This window comes from Myotis yumanensis, unplaced genomic scaffold (assembly GCF_028538775.1).
Source record: "Myotis yumanensis isolate MYYU_CA2020_CCGP unplaced genomic scaffold, mMyoYum1.0.hap1 SCAF_11, whole genome shotgun sequence".
In the NCBI taxonomy this organism is placed as follows: Eukaryota; Metazoa; Chordata; class Mammalia; order Chiroptera; family Vespertilionidae; genus Myotis; species Myotis yumanensis.
The window spans coordinates 18308721-18332160 of record NW_027223762.1 but is presented as its reverse complement, the minus strand read 5'-3'; the positions used below and the strand labels follow the sequence as shown (position 1 = coordinate 18332160).

The following is a 23440-nucleotide window of genomic DNA, read 5'->3' as shown; positions in this document are numbered from 1 at the left end:
CGATGACCCACAGCTGATACCGCTCGGGAAAGTCAAGGTCCCCGGAGGGTCTCCGCCTTGTGCCAGGATTTCCATCCAACCTCGGAGTCCCTGGCCCGGAGCGCCCTCCTTTTCCCAGGTCCCAGTCCCCTGCCCGGGTCCACGGTGAGCCTGGGACCGCGCAGCCGGAAAACGCCGCCCTTTCCTGTCGCCTACTCCATCCCCAGGCCGACGACTGGAGGAGGAAGGGACCAAGGCGGATTAAGAAAATTAATTAACCAGGTCCCGGCTCGGCCTCCGGGCGGAGGGGAGGGGCGGGGCGGCAGCGGCGGTCGCCCGAGTGACCGGCGGGCGCAGGTGTCGCGAAGGGCGACATTTCACGCTCCCAGCCGGCGGCTGCGCCACTGGCGCCCGGTCGTGCGTCGCGAGCAACCGCCACCCGCTCGCCCCAGCTTTAGGCAAGTCTCTGGGGACCCGCGGGAGGAAGAAACACCTCCTTGTGGACTGGGAAAACCTGCGGTGCTGGCTGCTCGCGCGTCCGCTTCCTCCGCCTGCAGCTTCGGCGTCTCCAGTGTACGGAATCCACTCTCCGGGTTTTGGCGACAGCTCCGAGGGGAGCGAGCTGCAAACTGACAGCCCGCGACCCTCCCCCGAGCCCGTGATCCCAGGGGTGCGGGGACCCGCGGCCGGGCCAGGGCGGTGCGGTCGGGGTGGGGGCGCTCCTCCTGTGCAGTCACCCGCCCGCCGTGCCGGAGCCTCGCTGGGCCAGGTCGGCTCGTTGGGACGAGGAGAGGGGGGCGCAGGAGGGTTCGCGCAGGTGTCTGGGTTGCAGGCGGAGTCCCTTTGTCCTTGGGTACCTAGGCGCTAGCACCCCGGGGTCCCTTTTTGAACCGGGCGTCCCGCGACCTCTCCTTGTGCGGAGGGAGCTGAACGCACCTTCTCCGAGGGAAGCCACCTCCCTCGAGGTGGCGATGGGGAGGTAAAAATGGGTGCCCTTTGTCCTCCGTGGGCTCGCAGGCCCTGCCGCCGGTGACCCCTAGCCCTTCCACCCGCCCCAAGGCGCTGAGCAGGTACCACCTGGGGGTGGGTCAGCTCGGCCGCCCGCGCCCTCCGCCCCGCCCCGCCCCCGAGCAGCGGCCCCGCCCCGCCCCGCCCCGCCCTTCGCAGGCTCAGTCCCGGAGTCCGGCCGCCGCGCGCTCAGTCTCGCTCGCACCTTCACCCTCTGGTGTGGCAGCCGCGGGCGGCGGTTGAGTGGCGGGTCCGAGCAGCAGGCGATCCTGGAGACCAGCGGCCTCGGGCGCCTTCTCGCTGTCGGGGAGCGGATAATGCAGTGACAAGGCGCCGCGCCAGCCCACCCGCCGGATCTGCGCGTAGCCCGCAGGGACTGCGTGCGCCTTCGGAGGCGTCGGTGCGAGGCGTCTGGTCCCGGACGGCGGCTGCGATCCTCGGGGGCTGCTGGTGAGTTGCTCGCTGCGTGCCCACGGCTCCACCCTCCTGTTTGTGAGTCTGTCCGACCGGCGGCCGCTTCCCGCGTGCACGGGGGTACTAGGCTGGGAAACCCCTAGGGAACGAGGATCCCAGGGCATTACCTTCCAGCTGGCGTCCAACGGACAAAAGGGGACATCAAGTACGCCGGGAGGGGCGCCAGCACCCGGGCGCAGACATCCACCGTCTGTGCCCACCACTTCTCAGGGTGGGGCTGCACGTTTACTGAGCCCTTGGAGCTACTGACAGCCATTCTGGGCGCGTACTGCGTTTTTCCAGCTGAGAACAAGCCGCACATGGCTACCGCTCGCCTCCCATCGTGGGCTGGCACCAGGGCCGCGCACGGGTGCGCCTTGCAGATCTGCGGTGGCAGTACCCTCCGGGTGCCCTTTCCTCACTTTTACGGTGGCGGGGGGCACGGGGGGTGGGCATTGTGAGCAGAGAGCTCCAACCTGTAGGTCTGGCCGTTGGTTTGGGGGGTTTTTTGGCCCGTGGTTTTTGAACAGCTGAAGCTTTTTCAAGATGTTTTTCTTCTGGAAACTTAAGTGTCTTGACACAGACAAGTATCAGATATGTGAGGACGAATGGATCTGGTCAGTCCGTTTTTTGTTATGAATTATTATACTCCGTTCCCCTCCCCTCGACTTTGGAAGGCATGTGTTTCATCTTATAAATAGAAAGTAGCATATTTTTTTGGCAGGACCTCCTTTAATACTGCACAGTCTAGGAGAGGTCAGTTTAAAAATAAATATGCACTTGAATGTTACACTACCGAGAGCCAGGCTGTGGCTGGGACAAGCTGCGTGGACAGCAGCATCAAAGCCGGCAGCGCAGCTGTGTTGAAAGGAGTAAAAGCCCCAGAGTGCAACCCAGGCTGACAGTCAAGTAATTACATTTTGTTTAAAAAAAAAAAAAGAAAAAGAAAAAGAGTGAGTGAATTAAAATGAGGGCGGGAGTAGGAATGTCAGGAGAGGATTGCAATAGGAATCGTTCCAGTCCTGGTTTATTTGGAAAAGTGGCTCCTGGTGTGTGCTGAGGGTGAAAGGCAATTCCTGGAGGGTGGTGCTGGGTGGGGGAGGGAACTGATGAATATGTTAAGGAGACTAAGATTTGCTCCCGCCCCCAACTCTTAGGCCTCACCATATCAAAGAGTTTCTTGGCAGGGTTGCCTTTAAAAGAGGACAAAAATTAGGTGAGCAGCAGTGTCCCGATTTGAATAGCAAAGCCAGGTTGGGGCACTTCTCTTAACTTGGTGCTGATGATGCCCTAGGGCAGTGGTTCTCAACCTTCCTAATGCCGCGACCCTTTAATACAGTTCCTCACGTTGTGGTGACCCCCAGCCATAAAATTATTTTCATAGCTGTAATTTTGCTACTGTTATGAATCAATGTAAATATCTGATATGCAGGATGTATTTTCATTGTTACAAATTGAACATAATTAAAGCATAGTGATTAATCACAAAAACAATATGTAATTATATATGTGTTTTCCGATGGTCTTAGGCGACCCCTGTGAAAGGGTCGATGACCCCCAAAGGGGTCATGACCCACAGGTTGAGAACCCCTGCCCTAGGGTATCCCTACAGTAATTTAAAAGACTCCTGGGCAACTAGACTCCTTTTGTCTGACAACTAGAAGACACAACTTCTTTTCTGGACAGTTCCAGAGGTCTTCTCTTTGAGCCCTTACTGGCATTAAGAGTAAGCTACCCAAGTATTGTGTGATAAATCCTTTTCAGAATAGATTTATTTTTATTTATGTTTTATTTTAGAGAGGAAAGGAGAGGGAAAGAGAGATATAGAAACATCAATGATGAGAGAGAATCATTGATGGGCTGCCTCCTGCACATTTACTGGGGATCGAGCCTGCAACCCTGGCATGTGCCCTGACCGGGAATCGAACTGTGACCGCCAGGTTCATAGGTTCGATGCTCAACCACTGAGTCATGCCGGCTGGGCCAGAATAGATTTAAACACTCAGATATAAGTTGGGGCAGTTGTGCAATGTTTGGCATTGTCACATGTGAAATCAGTGGTAAAGACTGTATAGTCAAGGTAAGGGTTGGAAGTTCTTCATTAAGTCTCCCAAAGAATATAGGTTTCCCAATAGGCCCCATTCATTGAATGAAACACCCAGTACCAGCCTCTGGGCTTACCCATCAGAACTTCAGAAGCATTTCAGGATCCATGGCAGTTTCAACTTTCCAGTGGGCATCATCTGCAAGAGATTTATATTATGAATCCCATGATTAGAACATGGTGCTGTGGCTGTGGCAGCAGCTACAGACGGGAAATAAGTAGTTCCCCCTTCCCTCAAAATCTGAGCAGTGCAATTCTGTTTTGTATTCCAATGGAACATGTAAAGACAGCTAGAATAATGAGTATTGCACCTTTTTTTTTTTTGCATTTTAGTGTAAATTTAAATGCGAGATGAGTAAATACAAAGCCGTAAATAACATTTATTGCCGAAGTGCTTACATGAGCTAGAGTGTTCTATCTGCTCTACAGCTTTTCCTTTAATGTGGTGTTTTATATCCAGCACGTTCACAAAAGCTTCCCTTTTCACTTCTAAAATCTGTGGTATTCAACTGTCTTCAGAATAAAATGGTTTTAACCTATGTCACTCAAAGATTTTTACCAGGCCAAAAAAAATGTTTTGAGCTCCTTGGCTAGGAGCCATAACATTTATCCAGTAGGTGGAATACAATTCATAACCTAGAAAAGCTCCAGCAGATGTCCAGACTGTTCTGACTATTTTAATTACTAAAATTCTTGCTTTCGGTCTGATTTCACTTAGGCCTGGCCTAATTTCTTTCCAACCAGAATCCTGTGGACCTGTTTACTCATTGGTTGAATCAGAACTTAAATCTATTTCTAAGTGCACTATGTTTGCCGGAGAACAAGTAATGTCATTTGAAACTACTGGATTCCGCCGGCCACAAAATCTTCTTTACCAAGCACTGATGCCCAGGATTCTTGACTTTGGACATTAAAGGTCCTTCCTATATGGAGCTTGTCCTAAGTGCCAAGAATTCTTGTCATCCCTTTATTTTGATGAACTCGTTTATTTCTGACAGTCCTATGTAGGAAGGACATTTTACAGTTGTGGAAACTGAGGGCAGACCTGTTATATAACTTGCCCCAAAACACACAGTAAGGAACATACCAAACACAAATACAGGGTGGGGCAAAAGTAGGCTTACAGTTGTTAATATCTATATATATAAAAGCCTAAGTGACAGTTACAACTGGATAACCGGACGACCAGCCAGTAGCTAAGATGCGCACTGACCACCAGGGAGCAGATGCTCAACACAGAAGCTTCCCCCTGGTGATCAGTGTGCTCCTGTGGCTGGCCAACCTCCTGTGGTCCCTACTCAACGCTACCCCCCGCCCCCTCGCTCCCGCCGGCCCTCCCCACCAGCCCCAATTGGGACTTGGCGAGACAGCCTGATCGGCCAGTGGGGGGGGGGGGGGGGGGGGGGACCCCACCTGTGCACGAATTCGTGCATTGGGCCTCTAGTAGGAAATAACAAAGAAATTAATAATAACAAGCATAAACTATTTCACATACCCACAACTATAAACCTACTTTTGCCCCAACTTGTATGCAATTTAACAACCCAATAGGTGCATATATGAGTTGCTAATCCTGCATGAAAGTCAGCACCCCCTTGGGGTAAGGAGAAGGAAAAACGTCCTGAGGTTAAGAAACCTCCGAGTCAGGCTGCCTGGGCTCATGTCCTAGCGCAGGTGCTCACTACTTGTGTGACTTTGGGCAAGTCCCTTAGCCTGTGTTCCTCAGTTTAGCAATTATAAAGTGAAGATAATAGCATTACTCTGAGTATTGAGTTCAAATATAATGCACTTAGAAAAGTACCTGGCCCAGAGTAGGCACAATAAACAGTTGATGCTTTCTTTCATTGATGCTTTTGTTGTTTTCCTTGGTGCTTAATACTGGTTCTATCATTAATATTCATCACTACTCTTTGAGATAGACAGTATTGTTCTTATTTTCCAGATGACAACACAGGCTCAGAAAGGTCGTGCAACTTGGCCAAGGTCACCCAGCTAACAAAGTAGAGGATTCAGGTTTGAATTCAGGTCTGTTTGAGCTCGTGCAAAATACCAAAGCTCACGGAGGGGCCGGGAAGCTGTTACATCTGACTCATGTTAAGGTTTTTAGTCTCTGGCAGAGAACTTCTTTCGTAGTACTGTGTATCTTGCAATACGAGGTCCAAAGGAAGATAACAGTAATTGCCAACCTTAAGGGAGTACCATTAGGATATTTTATTACTGACGCTGGTTCAGTCCCATTGAGTGTGGCAACAGTCTTCTGCAGGGGATCCAGCATCAAACTGCTAGAGTTAACACAGTTTAATTTGTATCAGGAGGGTTACTAGGTAAACACGTAGGACTCTGGAACACATAAGAAAGCCCTGCCACAGCCAAGAGCAGTGGATTTCAGGGGCCAGAAAAGTGGAGCTTATTACAGACTGTATCCTTGCTTCAAAGTTCTAGAAAGTCAGGGGTGGCAGGGCTCAGTCAGCAGTCTGGATGGCTACCTTCTGGAGCCTAGTGACCACATCCACAGTGCATGACCCTTTGGTCCCTTGCATTCGGTGGCATGTTATATATGCTTCATAATGATGTTGCTTCAAAAGAGCTAAAGCAAGAGGCAGGAGCCCCAAGTAAGCTAGCTGGGCAGGAAGGCTCTGTCCTTGGCAGAAGCCAGGCCTCATTACAGTTCTGCCCCAGGCCCTGCCAGATAAGCTTCTGGTGTGAGAGATAGAGGAGGGAGGTCTTTGAAACCGAGAGGGATGCCCCAGGAACCCGCAGGGGACCTGCCTGGCCTCCACTGCCTTTGATACTGTGGGTTTGCGATTAGCTGTGGGAAGCTGCGCGGGAGCCTGTGTTCAGACTGAAGTTGGGGTTCTGGAAAGGATGGCTTGAAATAACCCAGGCGCCTCAAAACTAAGGGCTATAGCCTTAGTGCTGTCCGCCCTCCATCCAGACACCTCCTTTCTGCCTTCACCCTTTAAAATAAAGGTTACAAAACGAAATAACACCCCACAAACCAGAATAAAATAAGTAGCCAAATAATTCAGCAGGAATCGTATATTTCTTTACTTAAAAAAAAAAAAAAGCCTTCCTGACCTTGATATACTTCTTCATTGCCAAGTTGTACCAGGCTCATGATGATGGACAGTATCGCTGGTGCAAAAGCAGTTTTTATTTATTTATTTTTTTAAAAAATATATTTTATTGATTTTTTTACAGAGAGGAAGGGAGGGGGATAGAGAGTTAGAAACATCGATGAGAGAGAAGCATCGATCAGCTGCCTCCTGCACACCCCCTACTGGAGATGTACCTGCAACCAAGGTACATGCCCTTGACCGGAATCGAACCTGGGACCCTTCAGTCCCCAGGCCGACGCTCTATCCAGTGAGCCAAACCAGCTAGGGCACAAAGCAGTTTTTAAATTGAGCCACACAGTTTTATAATACAAAGCATGATTTCTGAGTAGTCAAGCAAACTGATGAATTTGAAAGCTGATAAGTTTCAAATTAATATTTGCTTGATCCTCATTGCTTTTCTAAGTAATGAATTAATAGCAGAATCCTGAAATTGCACATTTAAAAACACCCGGATGTTCAGTGATTTGGTTTTACTTGCATATTTGAAAAAGTCATCATTGGCCTTCTAGCCTTTGACGGTTGGTTAGACAACACACCTGCAATTAGCTAATACAGCACCACCCAATGTGTGCCCTGAAACATCAGAAACGGATTCTTTGGGAAGCCAGTTTGATTGAGGCCCCTTTGTGCCGGGCTTTGCAGAGCATTTAGTATGTCACTGTGTGCAGTGACTCACAGGGAGATAGTGTCCAAGTCCTTTTGCCCACAGAGCAGCTGGCAGGACTAGTCTGACAAGAAACCCTCTGGGAACCCCCGAGCCAGAGGCAGTAGTCACACACTGCAGTCTGCCCTACAGAGCAGAAGACCCCAAGGACATTTTAGAGAACCACCAGGTGTGCAGGAATAGAGCCACAAGAACACACTAGAAGATGCCAGCAAACACCCCATCATTTGCTATTTGATACAATTAAGGCAGAATTAAATGGAGACGGTCACAGAGGGAATGGCCTTAGCTCTGACCCAAGTTGTAACTGACCTCTCAGGGTCACTCTCTCATTCCTAAGATGAGGCATTTGACTGTAGATGATTTCAGATAATCTTCTGCTTTAGAATCCTGTGAGCCAGGATCAGTGGCACCTATTAGCATAGCAATTTTATTAATAATAAGGTAGCCTTAACCGGTTTGGCTCAGTAGATAGAGCGTCGGCCTGCGGACTGAAAGGTCCCAGGTTCGATTCCGGTCAAGGGCATGTACCTTGGTTTCGGGCACATCCCCAGTAGGAGGTGTGCAGGAGGCAGCTGATCGATGTTTCTCTCTCATCGATGTTTCTAACTCTCTATCTCTCTCCCTTCCTCTCTGTAAAAAATCAATAAAATATATTTAAAAAATAATAATAATGTAAAACCCTGGGTTGAAAATACAGACCAGCGCAGAGCAGCCTGAGCCAGCATGGAAGGCAAGGAACTTCAAAGTCAGGCCTCTATTTAGTCAGCTTACACGTTTGGGAATTCGTCATGTTCTGGTGACAACTTGAAGGTCCTATTTGTAGACACATCAAGCCAATGATAGATCACTGTGTGTTTAGCTGAAAAAGACCTGTTCTGTTCAAATCCATTATAATCACTTAGGCTACACACATTTTTTAAACAAGCAAAGGCATTTTTGGTGAAATGTGGGTTTGCCATTTTGGAACATATTTGCTTTCTTTTCCTTTTTATTTATTTATTTTTTATAACTTTTTCTGCCAAGGGTCAGTTCAGACATATAACAGTGATTTTAACACAGCAGGAGATGAGGCTCTGAGGCCTTAACCTGCCAGCCATGTCACCAGGCAGATCCCTCCTTGGTGAAGAAGTCGGGGGAGACGGGGGATTGAGGATGCAGAGAAAGGGATGGATTTTCTCCTGGCTCTAAGCTGCTTTAATTCCACTACTGTTTCCTTGTATCCAAGGCACTTTCTATAGTGTCTTATACCTTCTCCTATTACAACACTTAACTGCATTTAAATTATGGTTTATTGACACTTGTAGCTGCCTAGTTAAACTACTGGCTCCTTGAGAGTAGGGACTAAACCTAGTTAACTTGGGCACCCATCTGTTCTACAGTAGGACCTAATGCAGTGATGGCGAACCTATGACACACATATCAGAGGTGACACACGAACTCATTTTTTTGGTTGATTTTTCTTTGTTAGATGGCATTTAAATATATAAAATAAATATCAGAAATATAAGTCTTTGTTTTACTATGGTTGCAAATATCAAAACATTTCTATATGTGACACGGCACCAGAGTTAAGTTAGGGTTTTTCAAAATGCTGACACGCCGAGCTCAAAAGGTTCACCATCACTGACCTAATGAAAAAGCGGACAATCCAGTCCTAGCCATATTATCTGATTCTGCCTGTGGCAACATCCTAGTGTTGTCAAGCCAGAAATTGTTATCACTTACCTAGCTTATTTAAGTCCTGTCATAGTAAAATTACTCCTTCCTGGGCTACAGGACATTCATGTTCAAAGGGGCCCTCCAGTGGTTTGACATTCCTGATGCTCATATAAGGTTTTTCTGAAAACCAGGCCACCACCATGACTCCCTCAAAGTCTTTGCTGGACAGTTGCAACTTCCACAGCAGCTTTCTCGTGCCCAGGTCTGATTGTGGCGGCGTGGCACCCCGTGTCCACTATGAGCACAGTCTGGGCAGCCCAGATGCTGAAGAGAATAAGGGTCATTGTGTTTCCTAGTGCTTGCCTAGAATCCTCAGCCATGACTGTATGAGCCATTTATTGGTGTGCTGTTTGATCATTTGTCTACACTGGATGTGAGCTCTGTAAGTGCAGCATAGCTGTAGCCTCAGCTCCTAGAATACTGTCTGGCCCTTAGCAGGCCCTCAGGAGATGTTGAAGGTGAGTGACTAGGCCAACACTCTATCCACTGAGCCAAACCGGTTAGGGCCCCTTCTCTTGATTGTGAGCTCAGTGCCCAACAGGACTTTATGTGTGGTGTCTACTCCTAAGATGACACCATTACTCGCTCTGCAGATGGGGAAACTGAGGCTCCCAGAGAGTCACTGGCATTGCACTGAGCCCTTAATTTAATACCAGGAAGGATGAGCAAAGATGATGAAAAAAAGCTGGCAAAGGTATTTTGAGTCTAAGGATAGTCTTAATTCTATTTAAAAGTATATTTTTTTCTTAAAATTCCCTAGAAGCTGATGTTTCTGCAAACATGTACAGTCATAGAACCCTAACATTTCATGATGGACAGGTCCTTACCTCAGCCCTACTCATTCTGACATGATAAAACTGAGGCCCTAAGACTTTGAGTGACAGAGAGAGAGAGAGAGAGGATGAATGATATTTCCTTGAGAGAGAGAGAGAGAGGGCATGATATTTCCTTCTTGGCGCAGTTCCTTTTCAAATTATTATTTTTTAGCCAAGGACAAGAAAGAAAAATTTAATTCCAATATACTAACATAATAGCAGAATTTCTTTGGTTAAAAAGGAGGGAGGGGACAGATAGGGAGGTTGGCATTACTTCTCTAGGTCTCCGGTGTCCCAGAGGTGCCTATGTTGACCCCTTAGGATTCCGGGGAACACAGTATGAGTAACCACTGTCCTAAAACACTTTGTAATATTAAGTTAAAATAAATCTTAAGCACAGATCTATGATTTTATCACCTCTCTGTGTGTATGTGTAGGTTACATGGACATACCAGGGGATACTACATTAAATTAGGAACATGGAATAGAGGATATTTATAACCCTAACTTCTCTCCTAGTGCAGAGGTGCTTGCCTGCTTTTCTCCCTCATTCCCTTGCCTATGGAATCCCCATACCAATCTCACATTCAGTGGGGAAAGCTTCCTGCAATGGTCTGCTCCCCGTTAACTGAGTTGCTTTATACTTGTTTTTCATATCTAGCCCTACCTGGCCTCCCCATGAACCTTAACCATATGCCCTTAAACTTTTCTTTATCTAGCTAGCCAATAATGGTTGATTGTAATTTTCCAAACTCAAAGAAATCCCATTTGCTCTCAAGGCTGGAAGAATTGCACCTGGAGATAAAGGATGCAGGTATGTGTATAGAAGTTAGCCTAACTGAGTTCTGTTGACAGAAGGACTTATCTTCTGATCAAGCTGGAGGGTAGGAATCCCTTCTAATTGTGGAGATTGTTCACAGGGCAGACACACCTACAAGCATTGTACTGATGGACAACATTTAAGGAGAAAGTGGAAGTGGTTATTTGGGCAATTCAAATGGTTCCCCCTTCTTCGTATTGTATTTCAGTAGATGTTCTGGTTTTTCATTTGGGATAAAGATAATGCTTTGTGTTTGCATCTGTGCTTTATTGGTATGAAGATTTTCACTCTCAGCTCTTACAATCACCTGTGAGATAGGGCAGGATTGGGGGAATTACCTCCATTTGCATAGGAGGTAATTGGAATCCCTATGTGTCTGGAGTTCTACAAGGATCCTACCAGGCTGGTCAAAGTTTTGGCCCAGGCCTCTCCTCCCTAAGGCCTACAACAGCAGTGAGAGTTCTATGGATGGTTTTGTTTGCTCATGCAGTTATTCATTTGATAGGTGTTTTTCTTTAAGTACCTGATCTGTGCTAGTCAGACGTTGATTCAAAACAACCCTTTTCCATAGAATGTTCATTAGAGTTTCTTGAGTTTCCCTTGTACATCTTGTGCCAAATAATGCAAGTTCTCCCCTTAACTCATTTCCTTTTGAAAGGAAAGGTCAAGAGAGCAAGCTTATTGTTTCTCCAGGGCCTCATTCTTTAAGAGTGACTTCCATATACTAGTGAGTCAGGGGAATGTGTTGTGAATTTTTCCTTAAGGCTTGCCTGTCTCGCTCAGATTCTGTTTACATATTGCAGTTATGGATAGAAGTTATTTCCCTTTCAAATCAAATATTCTTTGTCTTAATATGAAAGATCTATAAGAGCCTGTAGAATTACTGTGGCTTGCATTGATAGGCTGTTAAATTCTTAAGCCTACATGGATAGAGAAAGGTTAAAATGTCTTACAGATGGAAAAATTAGAAAAAGCCTTTGTCACAAGAAAAGAGGCTACAACTCCTTGTTAAATGACTGTATTGAGTTCATTTTTTCTTGTAGGAGTCGTAGAAAGATTCCATCTTGCATTCCCAGGAGGGCAGGCTGGGTTGAAGAGGAAGGAAGTTAAGGCCATCACATTCAAACTTTCTCACTTGTTCATTCATTCAGCAAACATTTGTCCAGTACCAACTGTGAATTAAATATCGTGTCTCTCCCCTGAGGAAGGCAGTCTACTCCAGGAGGCAAGAAGTGATTGCAGTATAGTGTGATAGTTAGTAGGTTCGAGGTGTAAACAAGTTTGAGAGGCATTGGGGGAACTGGCAGGAGATATAGCCACAGGGGTGGATGGCACCCAGATTGCTGAAGTGGACCTCATCAGCTATCTTATTTCCCAGCCCAAGGGTGGGCCTGCCATTGAAAAGTGACAAGATTACTAGAGCAATCTAGATGGCCCCCTCTGATAGAGTGGAAGATAAAGTGGAAGGAAATGAGGCCCACCTACCATAATTTTCAGACCTTTGTTCTAAGGAATGGACAAAAGGGAAAACTAAACAGGCTTATTCAATAACATTTGAGGGCCTCTGGTGTTCCCAGTCCAAGAGGAGGCTCTGGAAGTGATTTTTATCAACAGGTCTTACGTATAGCTGCTTTGCCCACTTATTCTCACTGCGCTCACCACCTACCTGGAGATATCAGACATACAATCACACAAAAAAGAAGAATAGGGAAATAACAGAATAACATCCAGGGAAAGCTCTACAGGAGCCCTAAGAAAACCTGAAAGCAGGCAGTACGGAGCCTGGGTTGCATGAGGTGAGCTAGAGAATTCCTTCAGGAAGGAAGTGACTGAAGCAGTCGTGGAGGATGTTATGAACAGTGGTCAATGGTAAAAAGGTGGAAGTATAGTCCATGTAAGGAACACAGGGTTCTGAGTTTCAGAAAGGTAGGAGGGAAGTGAAGTGTCAATAGCAAGGAAAGGGAGCTATTGTCCCTTGTGAAAGTCCTGTGTTGTGCACAGCCCGATGCCCCGGCTTCCTCTGGGAAAAGAATTAACAGCACTAACACTCTTTTCTAAGAGCAGGATGTTTGTTCTTCTCCTTAAGACTCAGGGGGGCTTTTGTTGCTTCAAATTTTTAATCCTTTGGCTTTTCTTTTTGTAAAGTCACATTCCTTTTGAGATTCTTTTTGACAGGAGTACAAATATTGAAAAGATTTCGTGAGTTAGAGTTGGAGGCACTGGTGTTTGGGACCATTTTACTCATTCTTGGTTTCTGACAAGGCCAACTTACCACCTCTGCCACTCATTACTGTTGAGATTATAGTGCGTTATTTCCTCTTGGTGCTGTCAGACTTCTAGACACATAGTCTGGAACGGCCATTCTATTCTCAACCAGCTCCACGGCAGTCCTCATGCTATCCAGGCAGCGGCAATTAAGAGCACAGACTGGAGGCCAGCCAGTCATGGCTGAAATCCTAGCTCTTCCACCTTTGGGCCGATTGACCTAAGGCTTCATCTAAGATTGGTTCCTAAGGAGTATGTTCTAATACTTGCTGCCTGGCCCACAGCAACTACTCAAAGGTTAGCCATTACTCTTCACAAGCGTAAATTCCTCAGAGAACTAGGCATTTCAAATTTGCTACTTTCTGTGGACTTGGACTGGGAGTTGGCCCCTCGGGGCAAACCAGCTCCTCTCTCATGATGGAAGGCCTAGCAGGGGTTATGGATTCAAGCACTCTTTCACTTGAAGTTCACTGTGTGCCATGTGTTGTGCGAGGCCAAAAAAATGGATAAGACCCAGTTCATGTTCATAGAAGAGCTCTCAGCCTAGTCTGAGGGGACGTTCCTTCAATCATTGGACAAATATTTATGTATAAATGACACAGGAGAGCCTGCCATGAAGGTGGGCGGAGAGTGGATTGGCCACCGTGTTACCGAATATATTCAGTGCTGGTTTGATGCGGAGAAGCCATATTTCAGCCCATCGAATGAACATGGATGACGGTCAAGGGCTCTAGCAGGATGGGAGAATAGCATGGAAGTCCCAGGTGTGTCCCTTCACCCCACTAGGGAATCAGAGTGTTCAAGGAGCCTAAATGTGAGGATACGCTATAAAGGCAAAGGACAGGGAACTTTGCTTTCTATGGTGGTATGGGCCGAATGACCATAGCCTGAATTTCTGGACACCTGTCAAACCTGTTATTTTGGATCATTTGATACTACTGCCGCTGGACAGGAGTTTTCAGAGCATAATTGCTGACTTAAATATTAAGGGGTATTATTTTGTGAGCAACTAAGCAACTTCACAAGGTACTTTCTTTTGAGCAGAGTTTAGAAGGAATATTCTGGCTGAATATTGCTCAAAACTTCAGGTTCTCTTCCTGTATTGATAGAGTCCTTGGTGCTTCACAAATCAAGTGGGATCCATTGATTGTGGAAGCTGGGGGCAGTTTACAGTTGTGGCCTTATTTGATTCATACCCACCAAATTCGAGTGCCTGCCTGGGTCCTTTGGACTGAGTCCCGTGTAAAACGAGTCATGATGAGTGAGCCAGGCAACTGCCAGGGATCAATGTCCATATCGAGTCCTTCCCCAATCACTCACTTTAATGGGGAAAAGGGGTCGGATGGCCTCTCTTCAAAAGTACAGACTTGGTATTTTGTGAGGTGAATGTTCTGTCTTCCAATTTTGCGTCTAAGAAGTCTTTGAAATAGTACAGTCAGACCCTATAAATGTAAAGGGTGTATACAAACTAGTAGTGAGTCTCTCATATGGTATTTGTGGGTTTCTATATAATCAGGGTTATAAAAGAAAAGTAAATACAAGCTGTAGCTGAATCATAAGTGAGAAGTCCATTTATAAATAATTGAAAGTGAGACATGTCATAGACTTTCTGAGTGGGTCTATAAAATATAGTCTGGCCCGTCCGCCTGCAAGTTCATTTGCATGACGTCTAGGCAGCTGGGACCTGGGCTAATGGAGCTTTACAGTTTCAGGGCATATAGCTCTGTCTTCAGTTTAGCTGATGTGAGGAGAGGATGAGAATCTAAAAATAGAAAAGGCATCTTCTTATCTTCTCTTGGGGGGAGTGACAGACTGAAACTATGAAAAGCATCTTCAGGATGGTGTTCACTGGGTCTTCTCCCGTTACATTTATTTTGGTCTTAGATTTTCACTAAAGTTCAATGTTGAATTTCTAATACTCTGATTTTTCCTCCCTTGAATTTTAAAATTCTTTGTGTGACTGAGAGAAGAGGGTTTGGCAAAAGGGTCGGCGTGAGTGCCCTGGTTGAAGTAATATTTTACTGTTTCTGATACCGAAGGGTGGCTGGTCATCCTTATATTAGTGAAAACACAGCTATCTTCAAATGGAAAGACCTCCGGGAAAAGTCTGTGAGTGTTTTTATAGGCGAATGTGACATAGGAAATAAGCAGTGACAGTGTTCCCTTACAGGAGACTCGGAATGAACAGGTATGCAAATACCGCCCTAGGGCACCATGGGGTGGGCCCAGAGCCTGGGCTGCTGCCCCCTGTGAAACCTGAGTAAGGACGAGGAGCAAGGACCAGGAGCCAAGATCTGTTTCCCTGTAGCTTCTCCTTACTAACCCTGAGGCCTTTTCCATGACAGAGAAAGGAATCCTTCAGATCCCTGAAGCATCTTGTGGCCCCTCCATATTTGGGTTTTCTTGGGCTGTTACACTCCTTCAGCTGCTTCTCATGTGTCACAACCTAGTTTATTTGTCTTCTGCTGGACCCCTCAGAGCATGTAGGAAGGCATTCCAGGTAGCCTTTGTCCCTTCTAAAGTGGGGAGCCTGGGGGTCAAAGGCAGTTTTCCCGGAGGTATCACGGAGGAATTGTCTTCTTGTTGGCAGCAGAGAGAAATACTTCACGGATGCTTGGGGGTGGGGGGAGGGGGGGGCGGTCCTGCCGCTGCCTTATCCTTCCCTGGGGCTGTTGGAGGAATCATTTAGTAGTTTTGCTGGGGGCCCAGGTGGTGCCATAGTGCTGTGTCTGGGTGCCAGGAAGAAGGGCACATTGTACAACGCTGAGACAGGGAAAGGCGAGCAGGAGCTAGGATGTCCTTGAAGGATGTGACAACTAAGCAAGAAAAGGGACGTCTGGTGTAGGCTCACCGCCCGCAAGTAGAAGGCAGAGGCCGGCAGCTCCCTCAGGATGGTCCTACTCCCTCCCTCCACCTGCCCCTGTTTTTATACATGTGTGTTTTAAATTAACATTGCAACCTATTTTGTAGGAGGCAAGGCATTTTTCACCCTCTCTCTCCACTAAGAATTGATCTAAAAACAAATAGCAGACAAACCAAACATTCCTTTCTTAAAATAAATGGAATTTTAAAGAAAACGCCAACCTCTTTGTTCCTTTTCAGAGCCCTGTGAATTGCCAAAACAGTCAACTCTAATTGAGGAACTGATTTTTTGGTGGGTCACTTTGTCACATCCCCTTGTTTTTGCCCTCCTCCTGGCCACTGCCTTGGTCTTTTCAGCAACACTCTGTTTACCAAAAGGATGACAAGGAAATGAAGCAAGGGGCCACTTCCGTTTTCCCTTCATTGAATTATTATTGCTGTGGTGATTCCTCTGATGAACACTGTCACTTAGGCTTAAATCGGTCACCAGTAAGAAACTAGAATTGGCTAGCCTACTGCAGGAATGGCCACTGGGCACTTGTCTTTCTTATCAAACCTGTGGCTTTCACTTCCTCTCCAGGCCTTTTGTGCCTTGGATTTCTCACAAATTCCTGTAAGTGAGAGTCTGTGCATTTGCAGCTGGACTTCCAAGCCTGCACATCTGCCAGACATTCTCTCTGGCCTTGATAGGCAGTGATAAGCAACTGACTGGGGAGTTGAACCCTTTTGTTGGCAGATCTGTTCTCTCCAGTGCCCAGGAACTGGGGCCTTTGTTTTCAGAGCCCTGCAGGTGAATATTATCTTGAGTGTCACCTACGAGGGGGGAAAGAGGAGCAACAGTGACCCAAGAACTCAGGGAAAGGGATTATCGAATGATTGTGGAGAGTTCAGATTTCAAGGTCATGGGGAGGGTTTTTTGAGAAAGGGCCACACATTGGAAAGTTTCTTGATTTCTCTATCTTTCCTTCTTCCCTCCCTTCCTTCCTCTTTTCTTTTTTTTCTTTTAATTTGAGGAAGGTAGTAGGAGTAGAGGACTAATGGCATGAAAGGAAAGATGGGGAACGGAAAGGTCCGAGTGGGCAGGCAGCACTCTAGGATGGTTCGGGACCTGGTAGTTAGTGATGGGGTAGAGTCCTGACTGAAACACGAAGGCTAGGCATTCTCTTCGTTTGGCCTGGGAGACACCCACGAGGGCTCGCTCATCAGTTCTGCTCCAACAGTTCACTGCTGGCCTGTAAGCCCTGTGAACTTAGGTCAGGGCACATACCAGGGTTTCGGATTTGATCCCAGGAGGCAGCCAATCAATGTTTCTCACTTTCATCCCCTTCCATCTACTTCCTGTCCCCGTGGGCAGTCACATTACTTGTGTGAGCTTCCAGACATACAAGCCAATACAAATGTATCAGCACACTTTGCACCGATCTCTTTTTCCTTTGAAGATATGTATCTTTGAAGCCCTTTCCATATCAGCATATAAAGAGCTGCTTCATCATTTTTTAGACCTGTGTTATTTCCTTTTGTATGGATTCACTTTATATACCTGTGACAGTTAGGTTCTTTCCAGCTCGAGGCTGTAACAAATGGTGCTGGATTGGTAACCTTGTACACATATACGCAAGTTGGATAAATCTCCAGAAATGTCTGTAAGTGGAATTCCAGGGCCAAAGGCATGAGATTTGCAGTTTTGATAGATAATTGCTAAACTGACTTCCAATGAGGGTAGACCTGTTTGAGCTTATGCTATCAGTGTCTGCAAGGCCTGTTCCCCACCCTTACCAGCCCCAATGCCTTATCACACACTTGTCTCTTAAACAGGCTTTGCAATGCCTCCCCTTCATAATTTGGGAGCTGACTGAATTCCTAAGAAGTGTGCTTACTAAGTGTCAAGACCTCAAATTCTAGAGCCTGGCCACTTGGCTTAGTGCCCGGTTGCCGTGCACTAAGTATGTGCCTCAGTGCATCAGCTGTAAAATGGGGATATTAACAGCAGCCGCCTCCTGGGTTCCTGTGAGTGAGCTAGTACATGGCAAAGGCTGGAGCAGTGCCCGGTACATAAACACTCGCTGTTGTATTCAGGGTTGGTGATTTCCAGGAGACACACACATACCCTCTCCAGGACCAGCTGCTTGGTTACCTGTGAGGAAACTGCCCATTGGGTTTCTGCATTAGCGATGGCAGGGGAGATCCTGAAAGAGAAATCAGCCTGGGAAGGAAGCAGGGCATGGATGTCCCCTGGCTGATACGTGAGGGAGCCCAGAATTCTCAGAGTGGAGGGGTAAGCGTGGTTGGCCCTGCGCTGGAGGAGAAAGATAACAGATAAGATAGACAGGTGGTATCTGAGCTCTCAGATATCTTCCTCATATCGCATTGAAAACATCAACTCGTCTAAACTTGTAAAACTGACATTTTGCCCCAATTCCTTTAAAAAAACACAAAAACATCCCATTTATTTGGGAGCTCTTAGCACTGGCACAGAGCAGAAGTTCAATACAAATTACTGAAGCCTAGAAGCCTATGTTCCTGTTATGCAGTAAATAGTGTAAATATTTTCAGAAGGAAGAAAAATGCCTTTTAAGGTATCGTCTTTCCTTTCCCTCTCTCCAGCATCTCATTGCCGGCAGCTTATCGAGCCTACTCACCAGCCCTTTTCTTACTTTTTTCTCTATATGTTGTCACTTCCCTGCCATCTTTGGGTCCATGCCAATGACCTAAAAACCCAGCTTCTCCCAGGCTGAGCCAGCCTCTGCCGTGGGGCCTGCAGTGCCTGTGGCCAGGCAGGGACCTTGGAGCGGGCATTTTCTCCCCCTTCTCACCGCTCCTCCTCAACGCCCCCAGCTGTTCAAGGAAGGGGTGAATGTGAGTGAGTGCATGAGAGACAGAGAATTGCATTCTGGCTGCTGCAACTTTCTGGCCTCTTACTATAGTATTTCCCTAAATAATGTGACATGGCCTGCCTCAGTTTCTGGCTTTGCAAAACCCTGGCACCACCAGCTGACCACAGCAGCCCTGGCATGCCCTTGAGGGGTGGTGGACATACTGTATCTTTCCATGGAAGCTGCCTCCTAGCCGTGTGTGGGCAGCTGTCCCTCAGGGCTGCTCCCACCTTCTGCAGGAGGCGCCCCAGCTGCTCCTGCAGGCAGTCGTGGCACTGGGCCCAGTGGGCAGGAGGGCAGTGCCAGGCCCCTAGGGGACAAGGCCCTAGGCTGTGGTGCACTTACAGGGGAAGGAACTTCAGAGGTCTAAGCAGGAAGACCCAGTGTTTAAACTGGTAACTGCTGCAAGACCCAGTTGAGAGGTAAGACGGAGAGAATGTCTTCCTATGATTGGGTTCCCCGTATTCTTGCTTGAGCATCTCTTTCAGTGACAGCCTCCAGGCATTACTAACCTGAAGTGAGAAAGCAGACCCCTAGGGCCTGTCCTTGTGGCCATAAAATAGCACCTCAGGGAGGTTGAGCCAGTGCCTTAGTTGGGACTAAAGACAAATCAAGAGCCAATGCCTGCGGGGTTCTACTGGGCAGCTTCCAGGTGAGCCCAGTCTGGGTGCAAAGCTGGTCATGCTGCCTCGGCTCCTCCTCAGGCTCCTCCCCATGCCCTCAGCCGGGTGGCGATGGGTCTCTCCTGCCCGTCATTCTCTGCCTCCTCAGGCCTGGCTGCAAGTAGCTTCCCCAGTGGAGCCAGTTGTCACCTTGCCAGTGAGGGCTGGAGCACAGTTCTCACCACCTGCCACAGGCAAGTGAATTTAAAACTCTTGCTGAAAAGAAAAATATGGGGCAGATGTCAGCCAGCCTCCAGCTGCTACAGAGCAGGTGTGGCTCTCTTCAAGCCACCACCTAGCCCACTCTTCCCAATATTTATTTGTTTGCTTGCTTTGTGGCCAGGGAGAGGTGGCTGTGGAGCCACTGCAGGAATTCCTGCAGCGAAGAGGCTGGAGCTTTTCCTTGGCAGCTGATGTGACTGAAGAGTTGGAGGGTGTTTTTCAAGGGTGACGATCTGTAAAATGAGCGCCCCCAAGCCTTCTTGTAGCTCATCACCTCTAATCCCCTCATGTAGCCTCGAGCAGGGAGGCTGTGTTCATTATAATTACCACCAATCCTTAGTGGTTTACAATGATACCCGTGTAATGACTACCCATTTAATGACTCAGTTTCTAATGACTCAGTTTCTACGGGTCAGGAATGCTGGTGGTGGCTGTGAACCAGGTGTCAGAGCTGTAGACTCATCCGAGGCTCAAGGCTGGACTGGGGAAAGATCCACTTTCTGGTTCCCTCAGGTTGTTGGCAAAATTCACCTCCAGAGGCCCTCTCTCAGCAGGGTTCAAACCACTAAAGGGGGTCCCCACCTCCAGCCTGCAGAGGTGGGCTCTTTTGTAATGTAACCTAATCGAGGTGTGACATCCATCAGCTTTGCCATATCCTGTTGGTGAGAAGCAAGTCACAGCTTCCGCCCACAGAGCCCTTAACACCGGGAGGCAGATCACGAGATTACCTTGGAATTCTGCCTGCCTCAGGGAGAGGATACACATTTATCAGTAAATGTTCCCAACATATTTCCAAGTGAAGGCCCAACCTATTCTGTAGGATCACACGATTTTCTTTGCAACGAAGCAGGTTTGTTCTTTTCTCCCAGCTCAGAAAGCCTCCAAGTCCCGAGACACAGGCCAACCGTGTTCTTTCTCCACTTGATTCCGGCTCCTGCTCTTCCATTTCTTGGCTCTCTGTTATTGAGAAAAGGTGCTTTTTTGTTTTGCTTTTTTTAATGGTTGTCTTTTTTACTTTGAATCTTAGAGTTTTCTCACCTGGAAGAATTCACGTCATTAAGATTTGGTTGGACACTAGCATATAATAGTCACTGTCACTTAGTAAATGGCATGTCCAGCCCCTTTCTTGTAGGACTATTTATTTTATCCATTCATTGTATTAACCCATAAAACTCAACAACAGAATATTAGTCTTGCTAGTGTGAGTGCCAAAGCAAAAGAGAAAATATATTTTAAAATAAATCCAGTTGTATGTAAGGAGCTGAATTCACTCTGGTCATGAAAGGACTAAAATCTGAGGCATGTCTAGAGAATTCTGCCCATGGCCATGTTTCAAAAGTGCTGATGTCACCGGTTTGGGGTTTTTTAATATCTCTCTTTCTCTTCTTCCCCCCGCCCCCCCCCCCCACCCCCCCCCCAGAAGTAAGACTTAAGGTTAGTGGACCCTTGTTAAGTTTTAAGTTTTTATCCTATTTCATGGAGGGAAACAGCAAAACAGCTTCAGATGGGAACTCGTCCTGCCCTTATTCCCAGGCTCTTGTGAAACCTGCGCTTACTGTAACCTGCGCTGCTTTCTCTTCCAGGTTCCCATGCTGTGGAGGGCTTGGAGGTTGGGACCGGCGCTCCGGAGAGCCCCACTTGGCTGTAGCTCCAGGAAGGTCTCTTCAACCTCCATCCCCTCTCACGGCCCCTGCCTCTGCCGAAGCCACTGGAGGAAAATGGTGTGACAGTTTCCTATCAAGAAGGATTGTCGGGCACACAGAACCCCCGTGAAGAAAGTGGCCCTTTCCCCCCGTTCGCAGGAGAGACATTCTCAAATTCCAAAATGCCAGCCAAGACCCCCATTTACCTGAAGGCGGCCAATAACAAGAAAGGAAAGAAATTTAAACTGAGGGACATTCTGTCTCCTGATATGATCAGCCCTCCGCTCGGAGACTTTCGCCACACCATTCACATCGGCAAGGAGGGCCAGCACGACGTCTTCGGAGATATTTCCTTTCTCCAAGGGAACTACGAGCTTTTGCCTGGAAACCAGGAGAAAGCTCCCCTGGGCCCGTTCCCGGGGCACAGCGAGTTCTTCCGGGCCAACAGCACCTCCGACTCCATGTTCACAGAAACGCCCTCTCCTGTGCTCAAGAACGCCATCTCCCTCCCGACCATCGGAGGGTCCCAAGCGCTCATGTTGCCCTTGTTGTCCCCGGTGACATTTAGTTCCAAACAGGAATCCTTTGGGCCGGCCAAGCTGCCCAGGCTCCACTGCGAGCCCGTCGCGGAGGAAAAGGCCCCGGAGAAAAGCCGTCTGTTGGAGAACGGGACGGTCCACCAGGGGGATGTCTCCTGGGGCTCCAGCGGGTCCGCGTCCGTCTCGCAGTCCAGCCAGGGCAGGGACAGCCACTCCTCCAGCCTCTCCGAACAGTACCCCGACTGGCCGGCCGAGGACATGTTTGACCATCCCGCCCCGAGCCAGCTGGTCAAGGAAAAGACTAAGTCAGAGGAGTCCCTGTCGGATCTCACCGGCTCCCTCCTCTCCCTGCAGCTCGATCTGGGGCCCTCGTTTTTGGATGAGGTGCTGAATGTCATGGACAAAAATAAGTAGAGGACACCTCCAGCGATGCCTTTGGGATGAAAGGTATCAAAAAACAACAACAATAAAACAACAACCAACCACAGTCGAGAAGAGCTTCACTGGCTATATTTGCAGTTACGTGATGGGTTTTCTAAGATAATGTTCCTACAGAGTATTTTTTTACTTGTTAGGCCTTGTTTGCTAAAACAGTTTATAAAAAAAAAAAAAAAAAAAAGACCCGTCCTGGCAAAAAGAGGAAGTGAGTCAGTGAGAACCCGTTTCGGCAGGCATGGCTGATGTTCAGCTCACAGGTTTTGTTTGTAGACACATAGGAATCTGGCTCGGCCAGGATGGCACCAGCCACGAAGGGCTGCACGGTCACAGGGAGGAACTTCACAGCACTCGGCATTTTCTGAGCAAGAAGAAGTCAAAATTTTATTTCACACCTAAGCCTTTTTTTCTGGACTCTTTTCAATATTATGTTGTTTGGGCTCACCGTAGCGGATTCTTCAGTGTTAAAACTGTTCTGTTTTCACATTTGAACAACTTTATGGGTTTGTGGGATTTTCTTGTAGCTCTTATATATACAACCTATATATTATGTCAATATTGCAGAATTTTGACTGTCAGCTACATGTTGGTAGGACAAGCAAAGTATTACTGTAACTAAGTTATTTTTAAAGTTAAAATATATTTTTATGTGCCTTTGGCTTTTTTATTGCAGAGTCTGCATTTTATAGATACTACATCGAATGTTGTCATTTGACTTGTTTCCATTGTGGTTCCATTGTAAGCTGCATATGTGTATGTTTGGAAGTGTATTCATACTTTAGCTTTATTTTCTCTTTTCTTCCCCTGTTAAACTTTTCATAGCAGCCAACCATGGATTGTCACGTGTAAAGGCACAGGTTACTCATGGCGCTTCTGCAGAGACTGTGGGCTACACCACGTAATGATCTTTGGAAATATGGGGATTTTAGTACAGTACATACCTGCATTACATAGGTACTTCATACAACACAATAAAGAGTAAATGTTAAAATGACCTTGCATGCTTATAGTAATAAACAAACAAAAGAGTAATAATATCTTATTATTATATAGTCCAGAGCTAGAAAAATTGCTTCGCTAAAGTGTACATGAGTCTTTAACATAAGGTAAGAGGTGACTTCCGTTCACTCCGTAATTTTAATTATTTCCTAAAGGTTTCAGATCCCCCAAAAGGGCCCCACTGATGCCAACCTCTCAAAACTCATTTCATTGGTTCTTCTCCCTCACTTTAACACACTCTACAGCAAACCCTTAC

The 23440-nt window shown here is 47.2% G+C and overlaps 1 protein-coding gene across 1 annotated transcript; it reads left to right on the top strand.

Annotated features, from left to right (window-relative positions):
- Window positions 1–1173: 1173 nt before the first annotated feature.
- CDC42EP3 (CDC42 effector protein 3) lies at window positions 1174–23176 on the top strand. Its single transcript, XM_070429033.1, has 2 exons — window positions 1174–1437; window positions 21152–23176. The coding sequence occupies exon 2, from the start codon at window positions 21394–21396 to the stop codon at window positions 22162–22164; it is 771 nt and encodes a 256-aa protein (XP_070285134.1). The 5' UTR covers window positions 1174–1437; window positions 21152–21393; the 3' UTR covers window positions 22165–23176.
- Window positions 23177–23440: the final 264 nt, after the last annotated feature.